This window comes from Python bivittatus, unplaced genomic scaffold, assembly GCF_059951505.1.
Source record: "Python bivittatus isolate LINGU-HERP-01145 unplaced genomic scaffold, Pbiv_v1 ctg000330_np1212, whole genome shotgun sequence".
In the NCBI taxonomy this organism is placed as follows: domain Eukaryota; kingdom Metazoa; phylum Chordata; class Lepidosauria; order Squamata; family Pythonidae; genus Python; species Python bivittatus.
This window is the reverse complement of record NW_028277058.1, coordinates 37,520,112-37,533,876: the sequence shown is the minus strand read 5'-3', so window position 1 is coordinate 37,533,876 and position 13,765 is coordinate 37,520,112. Positions and strand designations below refer to the sequence as shown.

The 13,765-nt window shown below is 41.5% G+C and overlaps 1 protein-coding gene across 2 annotated transcripts in view; it reads right to left on the bottom strand.

Moving 5' to 3' along the window:
* BAIAP2L2 (BAR/IMD domain containing adaptor protein 2 like 2) overlaps positions 1 to 13,765 on the bottom strand; it is a 40,258-nt gene that overhangs the window by 11,691 nt on the left and 14,802 nt on the right. For both annotated transcript variants that reach the window (XM_088141042.1, XM_088141041.1), the window contains exons 5-13: positions 13,122 to 13,193; positions 12,628 to 12,744; positions 11,181 to 11,327; positions 10,136 to 10,276; positions 7,797 to 7,935; positions 7,089 to 7,326; positions 6,525 to 6,578; positions 5,790 to 5,976; positions 1,325 to 1,365 (exon numbers count right to left, since the gene is read on the bottom strand). In XM_088141042.1, the coding sequence (XP_087997168.1) occupies positions 1,325 to 1,365; positions 5,790 to 5,976; positions 6,525 to 6,578; positions 7,089 to 7,326; positions 7,797 to 7,935; positions 10,136 to 10,276; positions 11,181 to 11,327; positions 12,628 to 12,744; positions 13,122 to 13,193 (1,136 nt within the window). The remainder of the gene's footprint in view (positions 1 to 1,324; positions 1,366 to 5,789; positions 5,977 to 6,524; positions 6,579 to 7,088; positions 7,327 to 7,796; positions 7,936 to 10,135; positions 10,277 to 11,180; positions 11,328 to 12,627; positions 12,745 to 13,121; positions 13,194 to 13,765) is intronic.

Genomic DNA, 13,765 nt, shown 5'->3' with positions numbered 1-13,765 from the left:
ACAATGGTACATTTGCCTATTCCTACCATGGAGTGTAAAACACAAGATATAAATCTTTTAGAAGGCAACCCTATAGCTATGGTACAGTACCCTTCATCCAGCAGCCAAGACAGTGAATAAATACAATAAATTAATACTTGTCATACTTTCATACTTTCATACTTTCATACTTTCAATACATTTATTTAAATGTATTAAAGTGATCTTCAAAACCATAGCCTTAATAGGACAGAAGATAAAAATATACAGCAGGCTAAGTCATTTAGCCTGATTTAAGGAAACTGGATTTAAAAAAAAAGTCTTAACCCAGTCCCAAAAGACTGAAAGGTGTGCCTAGGACACTTATTTTTAAAGAGGTCTCTCTGAGTGGAACATGGGGCTAGATGTTGTTTTGCAGGGCACTTTCATTATGCAGTAGAAGGAATTTGGGGGCGATCTTCAGTAGAACAGGATGAACAGGGAGGGGGGTTCCATGAAGTATTTGGATCCTGTGGCAAAATAATTGTGACATGTTGGTGGTATTATAAGGCTGGGACAGAGCCAGCAATCTCATTAGGTAGGCTAAAGCAGCTATTTCAGGCAGCAAATCACCTGTATGGACACTTCCAGCTACCAAAGATCTAGATAGACACTAGGTGGCAGCAAAGAGTTACAGAAAAGAGTTGGCTTCAATCTAATGGCCCTCCAGATTTTTGCACTCTGGAGCTGGTGGCTCTACTTAAAGGACTCAACTTTACAGTCCGTTAGATATTTCACTTATTGTTAATACAACGTTGTTGGTAGATATGGAGAGAAACACACGTGGGAATTTTAATTTTTAATTTTATTTTTTTGCCTCTTGGCTGCCTTCGGGGCCTATGCACCTTGGCTTGGATCATAACCCCATCTGCTACTTCACTTTCAAATGTGTTGAACCAGTCAAGCACTGGGAATAGTTCTTAAAAATTAACATTGCAGAATGGATCTATGATTTTTATTAAATGGACAGTGATGCAGTCTGGGTGAGCGGAACAAGCCTTTTGATTGTCTACTCAGCCTCTCCATGCCTCCCTTTCTTGGAACAAACCAGGATATTAAACCAACATTAATCTAAATGAATGATCATTTAGAATGATTTAAATCCTGGCTTATTTTAAAGTGATTGCATCTGCAAAAGAATGAAGGCAGACTTTTTTTAGCTACTTGCATGATATGCCGTTATCAAACAGGCATAAAAATAGTGAAAACTGTCTCTAGAAAGATGGCCTTTAGTGTATCCTGCGAATAGATGACTCAAGAAAAAATGGACAGTACTGAACCAGGCTCAAAGGTAGAGAAAATGTACCTGGGGAAAAGTTCTGGAGGATGATCCCACCTTGCTGGCTTCTGCAATAAATCAAAAGTATGGTAAGGCTGGGAGGAAATTCCCTAATAAATTTTCAGAAGAGAGAAAAGGACGAGGGAATGAACACAGCAAATACATACACACATACAACTCCAGAACTGCTTTTCTAGGAGGCCAGTCTATTTTTGGCTCAAGGGACCTATAATATGACTCTGCCCCTGGACTGGCGGGAATGAGTGGTTTCATCACGCACTTTGCTCAAGCCATCACCATTCCCTGCTATCCGGGAAATGAACCCCCACTGCTGCTTCCTTCCATACCATACATATAGTCCAGAGAGGCATCCTCAGTCCAGCTAAACCCCAGTGTAGGACCAGCCACCTTTCTCAGAGCTTTTTTTTAAAGGGAAAGGAAACTGCTCTTTGAATTTTCTAAGGCCACCTCCACATCATCACAGCTTCTATTCCTCAGTTCCTGAAAGACAGTTTTGAAGATTATTCTCAATTGTCTTCATGTCTTGCTATCCTGAGAACAAGAATCAATGGATCATATCCTGCCCCAAGCTGGTGCAGGTCCCAGAGGAATAAAAATTTCCCCACACTATGGGAGAAGGAAATAATGCGAATTACTTGCACATACATGCCCCTGCCCAATCCGTGTTCTTATGTTGTGTGCATCTGGCTGATCGTGTGCAAAAACAAACAAAAAAACCAGTTGTTCTTACAAGGGCATCAAGGACCCTTTCCCCTTGAAAGACATCTGGACAAGAGGATGGGACACAATAAGGCAGGAATTTCTGGACTGTCTGCAAACTTCACACAGGCTCAGTATTTTTAAAATGACAGACTAGCTTAATGATGGTTTCACATACCACACAGGTGAGCCAGAAATATTGGCTTTTCACATGGAGAGATTTGGTTCTGTGAACAACTTCCTCCTTGTTTCACTTTGTTGAGATGCCTAAACACACTTCAATAACACTCATCACACCCAAGGTTATGTTCACATGAACAGCATTAGATACTTTGGTAATGGCTATTCCAATGTCTGCACGGATGTTCTTGGGTTTATTCCAATGTTATGCAATGTACAGTTGTGTGTACTGTAATAGTTGTTATCCTTTACAAGTATGGATCTATAAAATTTATTATTATTATTATTAAATTTTATTATGGCTGCCCACTCCAGAAGACTGGGCAGCTTCAATCCAATTGCTCCTTGTTCAGTCAAAGGAGTGACAGGAATCCAGGTTCTTAGAGCTGCAGTGTTTCCCAGCTTCGCTGCTAACATGGCTTTTAATGGATATACCTTGGCTAAAAAGCTGAATAAAGAAATATAAATATTTCCTTTATATTTAAAAGGAATATAAAAGGAAATATCCTTTTTTCAGAACCTGCACACTTTTAAGATGTATTTGCTATGATGTGCAGGAAAGATGACCATCACACATGTTAAGATGGTAACAGAAAACTCTGGTGTGCTCCTCCCATCATACAAGCTAGATGAAGTTATTTGAAGAAATCACAGAAATCTCCTAATGAGCAGATGAGCATATTCATGGGATCAAACTGCACATGGTTCTAAATGTATGACTTCAGATCCATGGATCGATGCTTAATTCTAAACAGCAGGTGTGAAGGATGACCAGGACGCAGCCATGCTAGGTCAGATCTGGCCCTCTCTTGTGACCCCAAGAAAAACTGCCTGCCTTTCCTACAGCACTTGCTAGTCCTGTAGAAAAGTTCCCAATGTGGGCAATCCAAACTCCTCTCTTAAAGGAAAAGGTGAGTCCCCAAACTTTGGGGGGCATTTTAAGATCATGTCCTAGGTGGAGTAGGGTTGCCCATTTACAAAGTCAGAGGCAGTGGAACCAGTCATAAGCTATCTATTTTCTTGAAGGCAAAAGGATGAGAATGCTTCCTGCAATATCTCTAGACCACTGACATACTTTCTACTGTCTGTGGCTTACAGCAACAATGGAGTGTAAAATTTATAATTTAAATGTTGCTTTCTTCATGTCAGAGTTAAAGAACATTTAAGTACATTTTTTAAAACCATTCATGTGAACATGGTCTAATTCTCAGTCCACAGCAAACAGTAAACCACAACACTGCTTTTCATTTCTGGAGGCTGGGACCACCATAACACTAGCATTCTTTTAAAAATCAAACCCCTTTGGAAGAGGTACCCCAAAGTGCTCAACCCAGAAAGAAAGTCAAGGAAGACATCTCCATCAGCTGGCCTGTTCCCACCACCACCATCCCAGTCCATGTTCACCACTCAAGGGTCCTACTGTTAGCAGAAAGAGCTGCTGCCCCGGAGCCACCAGAAATCAGGCTGGGATGTCATGGAGAAGAGGAGAGAACTGAAGGGACCCTGAGAAGTGAAAGAAAAGTGACTGAGACTCTCCTGGTGGGATAGGAGAGCAGGGGATCAAAATTGATATGGATGAGGGGGGACTGGAGAAAAGCAAGGAAGGATGGTTTACTATGCTTCTACACAAAAAAAGGAAGAGAACAGCAGCTCCAAAGAAGTCAAATTGAAAACTTCCTCAGAGCGGGGACTATAATGTATCAGGAGAAATTGGAGAAGTTGTGGGAGACCATGGCTATCTGGTGACACTATGACAGACAGAGTTCACTGAGTATGAAAAGGGAAATTCCTTAACCATTTGGGGTCAGACTAGGTGTAATTTTGTGAACACAACATGCAAGACCTGTCCCTTAATGCAAACAGCAGCTTTAAGGAAGTAATTTTCATTTTGGGCCACAGCAAGGAGTAATGAATAAACTCCCCCTTCCCATTTCTCGCAGGCCTGCTACTCTTGCGGGATGGGCGGGGGGGGGGGGGGGTTTCTCCCTGCAAGTACTAATTGCATTTTCAATAAATGCCCATATTAATTGTCCTCAGTGCAATGGGCCCAATAAAGAGCTCATATTAAAAAGTATTACTTTAGGGCAGTTATTCTCTTTGCCTCAATTTGTGGGGTCCATAATCTAATTGGATATCATATACCCATAGCAGTATCTCTCCTCAGCCTGGTCTAGGAGTTTAGTGGCGGGCATACAACTGAGGAGTTGGTGTAATACCAGAGATGGAAAAATTCAGCACTACCCACTATGGAGGAATGGTTGGTGAAACTGACAAATTTTGCTGAGATGGACAAATTAACTTCTTTGATTAGAGAAAGGACACTATCTACATGTATTGGTGACTGGAAACTTCTTATGGACTTTTTGCATACAAAATGAAAAAAAAACGAACGTGTGATTTACGGCTTTGATGATTAGACAGGATAGGTTATAGAAAGAAGAGTATGATGATGTAACTTTAGAGAGAGAGGTTAAAATATAAATGTACTTATAACTGCTGGGAAGAATATTGGAAGCCCCTTCTTTGTATCTTTTTTCTTTCTTTTCTATTTTTCTTCAACTTTTCTTTCTTTTCTTGCACTTCTTGCTTTCTCTTTGATTTCTTTCTTTTCCTTTTTTCTTCCTTACTTTATATTAGTTTGTATTAGCTTTTCTTTTCTTTTTTTTTAAGTTTCCATAAAAATAATATTTAAAAAAAGGATATGGTGTAATACCACTTTACAGCCTTTGGGGTATGATCAAGCATAGCTTGCTGTGCCCTGACATTCTGGAAGTACTGGATGCTTACATTATTGCCCCACTTTCACTCCAGGACAGTCTGGCGTGCCATGTACAATAGATGAATAACTATTTTTACACACCAAACTCTATTAAACATGCATCGCCATTCCCTGATATGTGGCCTAATTTCTACTTGTACATTTAAAGATCTCAAATAAGAAGGCTAATATGGGATGCTCAGGAAATGTTCTGGCTGCCTTATCCACCAGCTTCTTCCTGTAGGAGAGCACAAGGAAGGGACAGTGAAAACGTTTCCTGTCACAAGCTATTTGTCCCCAGGTGGGAGAACATTCTTGCTCACAATACCTGCCCTACTCAGCCCCACAATCATCACCAAGCTACCCACAGAGCTGTTTGCTGCTGGAGGGAGAAGAAAACAGTAGGAGACTAATTCTTACAATACAATGGTTGCTAAAACGCCCACTTCTACTTAGCCCAATTCAAAAATGTTGCCCAGATTGGGTTTTCTTTCTATACTTTTGTGGTTCTAATAAAGAGGGCTAATCATGTGGTGGATACCTTACTTACAGTACAGCTGCAGCTAAATTGGTTCTAGCACATTTTCAGTAAAGACAGAAAATCATATGACCTGAACACGAGCCAGCTCTTCAACCAAACAATGTTAGAAAGATCTCTGTAGAATATGCTTCTCCAACCTGGTGTCGGGGGCCAAAACTGCCAGGGTTTCCAACCAGGATGCATTCCTGAACCCATTTGGAAAGCCAGGTTCAGGATGCAAGCTATCATCAATCCAAATCTACTGATCTGTGAATAAGTTCCTCAAATACCTACTCATTAGTATAAACCTTTACCTTGGAGTCCATGCTGGGACTTGTAGCATTAACTTTGCTGTTTTGAAGGCTGCCTGCTCGCACCAAAGCTGGAGAAGGGACTGGAGAGTGAGGCCTGCTGGATTTCTGCCAATAATTATCTGGCACTGGAGAAGTAGACTGATCTAGAAGATTGTCCACACTATGACTGCTCCTCAGGGGGAAACCTCTAAGCAAGAAAGGGGAGAAATGAGTAAACATGCTATTTTATTTAGTCTTGACCTCCAAAAATCCTGCCACTTAATTGTGAAATACATATTTCCCTTCCCCTACTCCCTTATTGTATCATCACAAAAGTTTTGTAGGGTAAGTTAAGTTAATATGCAGTAATTGGCAGTTGGAAATGAGTTTTAGGACTGAGGGGAGATTTGAACCTGGACATTTCCAGTATTAGGCTGAGGTTCCATAATACTCTATGTTGGTCAAACCCTTTCCAGTTTATCTCCTGTCCCACACTACATTTTAGCCACAATTTGAGGCTTACTGTCTTGTCTCAATCTGGAGTGAATGTTACTTTGCACAGGCTGGCTTCTGAAATGGGCTTAGTTACAAATTCCATTTTGTGCCAACTCAACATCGTGGCAACTTCAGATTGAAGTGATACAGCAGCCCATGATATGAGATATGATGGCTATACGTTCACGCTCATTAGCCAAGTTTTCTTTACTTAGTGTGTCTCTTAAACTTCACCACTGATACAATTCAGGTTTGTATTACCTGGAGGTTGACTCCTGAAAAGACTTTACAAAAGCTTCAGGAAACCAGCCACTCCTGAAATCAAAAGCACAGGGCAGAAGTCACTTTTTATGTGGAACCAGGACAAATGAGATGTAAATTTACATTTAATTAAAACTGAATTACATAAATAAAGCTGATATTCCTCTTCTTTATGTACTACATTATTATGCAATGCTGAAATGACAAATCTATACCTGTGTTACATACATGATTTCTAAAACAAAATTTTGAATTAGTCTTTTCTTGACAGAGGGCAAGAAGAACAACTTTTGAGCAAAGCTTTTGGAATTTTTTAATCATATAAATTTCCAGGATTTTTTTTTACATCATTTGAGTCACCACTGTTTTCCATACAAAAACACAAATTGTTTAAATAAAGCATGAACAATGTAAATGCCTTTAATAATTTCACCCTTCTGACCCATTACCAATCACTGTGTGGTGGCAACCTTGTGAGAAGATCTGGGAGCCGCATCAAAGTTTGCAGGGCCCACTGTCTGCCGTCCAACCCCGTTTGACAGAAATAGATCTGAGCAGACTTACATTGATGTACCTTCCACCTTGCCGTACAGCCAACCGTTCTGAGCTTCTGGTATCAGCACAGTGACCACGTCTCCAGCACTGAATTGCAAAAGCGTCTGGTTTGAACCCGCGACATGAGACACAATTGCTTGCACCCTCTGCAGACTGCTGCTGTTTCCCTCTTTACCAGCAGCATCTGTCCTTCGTGCTGCTTGCTCTCCAAAGGAGCTGGAGCGAGAAAGGCCAGGGGAGGCTGAGCCTGTAATTTACAACAAAGAGACCAAACCTCTTTGTCAGGTTATTCTGCCGCTACAAGATCCCGCTGCCGCTACCGAAGTGAGCCAAACTCCATACTGACTGATTCACAAAGTGTGCCACCTGGGGCAAAATTGTTTTGGATCTCTGTTCTGTACTTACTCTCTCTGTAAGTACAATTAATTTGTCATAATTGCTTTATTTATATTCATTTTTACATAACCCCAAACTGTTTTATTTGATTCTCACAATAATGCTGTAAGGTAATCTACATTGTGACACACTGACTGACCCAAGAGATGTGTCACAACTCCCTGGGGGGCTGAAGATGGCTTTTTCAGGATTCAGCCCAAATTCTAGCACTGCTCAGAATAAACATACACATTCGTGTTTCACTTGTCACAGGCATCTCTAGCAAATGTGTCTTAGCAGAGATTCTTAATCTGTCCCTACATTATTCCTTTACAATCTTACCAACGGAAGGAGTTCTTGGCATTGGTTTCCTTTTTGTTTCTGGCTGAGAGGTTGGCAACATCCGTAGAGTCTCCTGGGAGAAGAGGCTGGAGCTCTGTCCTGCCATAAGTGAACCAAAATCACTTGGAGGCCTCTGAAACTGTACCAAAAGGAGGAGAGCAGGAGTGAAGGGTTCTAGAAGACAAGTCCCATTGCAGCAATTGATACGCTCTTACACACACGATTGCCATATCTTCTGTCAGTCTGGGCTAGGAAGTTCAGGCCCACCATTTCCCTTATGCTTGCAAATGTTCCCACTTTTCCATTAGTGCTGGGAAAATAAATTCCCTACATTTTTTCCTAACAATTCTACAACCTTAGACAAATGACAAGATAGAAAATCAGGATGCACAGTCATATATAGTAAGTAAGATTTAGAAGGTGGACCAATCAGGAAACAGGATATGAATATTATTGTTTCTCTCAGTACAGGAAACTCCTAACTCTACTAGGATATGGCTCAATCCAGTGTCACCAAGTGACAAACTATAAAATGGTTTTGCTCACCCCTTTATTGCTGTAGAAACAGTTGCTACTTGGTAGTCTAAATATAATCTAAGTAAAATGAGCTTGTACAATAGTAAACTTACTAGTTAATAATAAACAGGGCTCTGTGTGCAGAAAGGTAATCCATTTGTTTGTCTAAAAGCTACATTTATAAATTATATATATTTGGGAAAGAACGAAGACCTGTCATGAAGCCCAGGAGCATCAACAGCATTTCGGTGCATGCATTATATATCTCTCCTCCCACCACATCCCAATGGAAAAAACTATAAATGAATATAAAATGTGTATGCTATCAGAGCAATATGCATATAACACCTGCCTAATTAACTTCTTTATATTTCTGTCTCCTGTCAACTGAGTTCCTGTGCAACAATCTGTGCGGTTAAAAAGATACTGAAAAGCAGGAAAAGCCTCATTTCTCACCAAAAAAAAAAAAAAAAAGTGTTTGCTTTGTATCTAATATCTTACAAAAACAATTTAGGCTTAGTAGATTTTAGTTTTTCAGATGCTGTGGAGTTACCATGCACTCCTACAGTATTATTCTTAACCACTGGCCATATTGGTTGAAGCTGAAAAAAAGCAATAGTCTAACAAAATCTGGAAGGCTACAGAGTCTACACACTAGGGGTAGATACTTCAGGAGAGCATAAATGAACTTTTAAAGCGTGTTTCCTCCTTGCTGGATACAAGTTGCACAAGAGATTCATCCATAGTCCCCTCCTCTGAGAGCACCAACCATAATGTATCATGCTTTCATGTATCATGCTTTCCCCAAGCCACCTTTTCTATTTTCTATATCTAAAACATTCAAAGCATTTAGATTAGCCCAGCGATCATTTGGCTTGATGTCTTCATCTTTCCATCAGCTTAAAATATGCCAATAAAACCGCACATAAGATCAATGAAGGCTTCAAGGGCTATCTCCTTCTTTTTAAGTCTCCAGCCAGTGCATGTCTCCCGATGCAAAAGATTAGTTAATCCTCAAAGATTCTGGTTCCTCAGCACTTCTTTCAACCGCCTCTCACTTCCACCATATATGAACGTGCATTCTTCCAGTATCCGAAGGCACCTGATTTCTGACTGGGCTCACCACCTCCACCTCCACTTCACAGTTCATGTTTCTCTCAGTCCCAGCAAGCCCGGGAATAAGCCTTGAAGTGGTGTTGTAGTCATATGAAAGCCACCGTGCACCGTTTGCTGGCAGTGATGAAAAGCCAGCAGGAACTGAGGCAGACAAAGGTTCCCAAAGCAATCTGCCCAACTGCACTCACAAAATATATGCACCCAAACGCATGGGGGCAAATTCACGGACTGCAGGAGAGATGAGTGCTTGAAGCTCCTTTTGCCTTTCCTTAAGCTTTGGTTTGACTTTTTGTTGTTTATCATTACACAGAAAGTAGGGAGGACAATAAATTTGACAAGCATCATGTTTGAGGTAGGCAGAATGAGCACTGGTTGGCTGAGTCTCCAGTTGGCTGATTCAACAGAGGCTCTGTCCTCTGTTGGCTAAACTGAACTGAGTGTGAATTGGATGACGGTGCTGTCTATGAATTGCAGACTTGCTGGCATATGGATAAAAACAGATCCAGGTGCTTCTGATCTGCAGTAGGTGAAGAGAACTGGAGCGAAAGTAGGTTCACAAAAAGCAAATGCATATACAGAGCTTTGGGAATTATCCAAATTGTTGTGGTGTGGTGTTAACGCCAGTCCTTGCTAATTCTACCCCAAAGGTCATTCATTTGAAGCCTCCTCCCTACCCAGAGCTCCTGTGTTACTCCACTTTCTCTTACTTTGTCAAAGTGAGTAGGAGTAAGGCGGCCAGATGAGTGTCTCTGGCTGGGTGGGGTGTTGAGCACATTCTGCACAGGATTGTGGGAGGCCTCCAATTCCTCTTTCCACAGTGGTGCCTTGTTCAGGATGAGGGTCCGAGCCTACAGAAGCAAATTAATTTAGAACATTACAATAATACCTCAGTTCACGAACGCTTCTGTTCACGAACAGTTCGGTTCACGAACAGCAGCATTCGCAAAAGTTTGCTTCTGTTCGTGAACTCCGCATCGGGTGACGAACACGACCTGTGGCCATCTTCCCTGCTCTGACACGTGGTCGGGCCTTCCTCTAGGTGAGATCGCCTGTACTTTGTTTCATATTTTTGTGGTTAAAAAAAAAAAACATATGGTTCAGAACGGATTAACCTTATTTACACTGAACCTTATGGGGAAATTTGATTCGGTTCGCAACCAGAATCGTGGAACGAATTAAGTTCGTGAACCGAGGTACCACTGTACATGGTGTGAAGAAAGGGAAGAGACATACTTCACACAGTTTTAGCCAGGCTAAGAAAAGAGATTTCATGCTGAATGTAATTGTAAAAAGCTGTAGAAGATTTAAAAGATACAGAAGTACGTTTTCTAAAATGAAAACAAAAACAAACCCAGACTCAGGCCAAAAGAACACATTTGAAACGCAAGCTTGTTCTTTTAAAACCGTATTTCACACCCTCAGCAACTTTATGATGTGTGGACTTCAACTCCCAGAATTCTGGGAGTTGAAGTCCACCTATCTTAAAGTTGCTGAGGTTGAGAAATACTGTTTTAAAGTGTGCAAAGGTTTCCCAGGGAGGAGCAGGGTGATATTAAAAGGGGGCGTATATTGATGACATGGTTACGGTCATCTTGACTTTTTTGATCCCCATGCAACATCCCTGTTGCAGTCTCACGTGCCCTAGGGGCAGAAAGGCAGGCTATAAATGCTCCCATCAAAACCAAGCTATGCCAATGCACACAGTTGACTCTACCTCTTCCCCATGCTGTATCTGCCTCCACTGCTCCTTACTTTGGTGTAGAACTGGAGAAGGGTATTGGAGAATAACTGCTGCTTCTCAGCCAAGAAGCGATACCGGCGCTTCTCCTCCAGTTCAGCAGCCTGTTGGCTCTCAGTGATGAAAACTTGCATCTCGGTATTCAAGCGCATCATGTTATCCTGGAGTCAAGGAAAGAGAGGGGGTGGAGAGAAAAGATCCCTGTCAACATGTCAAATAGGGAATGTCACTTCCAGATCCCAGGTGTTTGGAGTCCTTACAGTTGGCTGGGCCTACACAGCAGTCACTGAATCATTGCAATGTAAGGTTAATTCCATTTTTTTTTTTTTTGGTGCCTTCAAGTCAGTCTTGACTCCTGGTGACTACCTAGACTAGTCCCTGCAGTTTTCTTGGCCAGGTTTTTCAGAAGTGGTTTGCCCTTGCCTCCTTCCTAGGGCTGGGAGAGAGTGACTGGCCCAAGATCACCCAGCAGGCTTCGTGTCTAAGGCAGGACAAGAACTCATGGCCTCCCAGTTTCTAGCCTGGTGCCTTAACCACTACACCAACTGGTTCTCAAATTCCATTTTCGGCCTACAAGAATGAGCTTTGAAAAATACCTTGCAACCACTGGGAATAAAAGTCACACAAATCAAGAAGCAGCATGTCAGCCCTCTGAGGTAGTCCAGACAGACAGGAAACCAAAACCATGAGTACTAACACTACCTTTATTGTAGGGTAACAGTAACAGAATTTTGCAAGTCTGAAAGCACTTTCCCCTCCCTTGCTTTTGCTTTCCAGAGAATTAGGGAGGGCCCCTTCTGAGACACTTTCTCCACCCCATCCCTCCTTTGGATTCAGATTTCGTTTATCAGACCACTGTCTAGGCTATGGGTCTTCCTCCTGCCTCCCAAGGTTATTCTCACAGTCCATTACATTGCCTGATGTTTTGCCTCATAGGGAACAGCCTGCAAGGGTAGGACACAGTAGTATCCACAGTGGAGGTGTCCAAAGTCAAGATGGTGACTGCGAGTAACATACACACAAAAATGATAATACAGTTGCAGCTACCATCTTGATTTTTTGGACCCCTCCTGTGGATCCCTCTGGTATAAATTATGTAAGAACCATCCTTATGGGAAATTGGAGACAGATATAGATACATATTAATATACATTTGCATTCTACCGTTTCTCCAAAAAACTCAGGGCAACTAAGAAGATCCTTTCTTTTTATTTTTTTAAAAGAAAGAACCAAGAAAAAAAAAACCCTCAGGAAACAAATTTGGCTAAGAAATTTGGAGTCACTAAAGTTTCCTATAGGGATATATCCATCCTGGGCACTTTATGGATGTAGGGATTTAAACCAAAATCTCTCCATAGTAATCCAACATTCTGGAATTACTCCACTGTTTTTTGCCACAGCTGGACCCTCAACTCTAGCCTTCCTCAGCTTCCCACCAGACCCAGCCAGCCTGCTTCCCACCTTCATCTCCCAGGCATTCTTCTCTCGACTCTTCTCCATTCTCCGCAGATCCATCATGCATTTATCTATGCTGGCTATTCTGCGCCGGTATTCCTTCTCATATCGTTGGCGACTATCCTACAAGTGAACATGTTTAAAATAAACAAATGAAATATTTACTCTGGACTCAAGAAGAAAAAATACCCCAGATCCCTGCACACAGTCATTAATTAATGGCAGCAATTAGTATGTGCACAAGTAGCATAAATATGGTGCTAGCTATAAAGGCTGGTTAGATTGTCTGGGCATCTAATGTCAAACACCAGTCATTATGTGCCCAGATGAGCATGCTCTATGTGGTTCATGAACAATAGCTTGTTTGTTATAATAGGTATACGGAGCAGCTTGTAAAAGACAAGAATAATGCAAGGGACACAGTATCTGCAGTGGTGGCCAAGTAGAGAATAAGGAGAGGAAGATAAGAAAAAACAGGCCAGGATCAGTCTGACTCTTACATTAATGAACTGTACATCCAGCTTGGTGTTTTTCTCCATGTGCTGCAACAAATCTACATGGAAGGTCTCTGCCTGTTCAAAAAAATAAGACATTGTCAGAAATCATGTCTTACTCATCTAGTTTACCTGGGCATTAAATGGGGATGAACATCATTCTGTAGTAGAGGACACACTTTATCTATTATATCAGGCATCTCCAGCTCCTGAAACGAGTCATGTAGCAAGCATCTTTCTGTCCAACTTCCTGAGTTCCCATTATTAGTCAACACATAGGAGGCCACATCTGCAATTATGATCAAGTAGCATATATAGTGCACTGAAAATCAGCTGATGATTAATGCTGCTTACAAAAATCAGCAGTGTTGTATGTGAATGTTCTGGGTTTCTTGAACAATCATCTCCTAAGTTGCCTGCAGTCTCCCTGGCTTCCTACTTTCCAGTTAAATCCTGAGGGAAGGTATGGGGGAGGGGGGAATTCTCATGGGCCTTTTTCAGTAACTGCTGCTGTTACTACAAAGGGACGCTCCTGCTCTTGATTTATGGTTAGACAGTTTTTTTCTTCACTTGGAGAAATATGGAGAAATTATTCACCCAATTTTTCTTGTGCATTTCAGTAGAGTATGTTGGCTTTCAAGGAAGCCTCT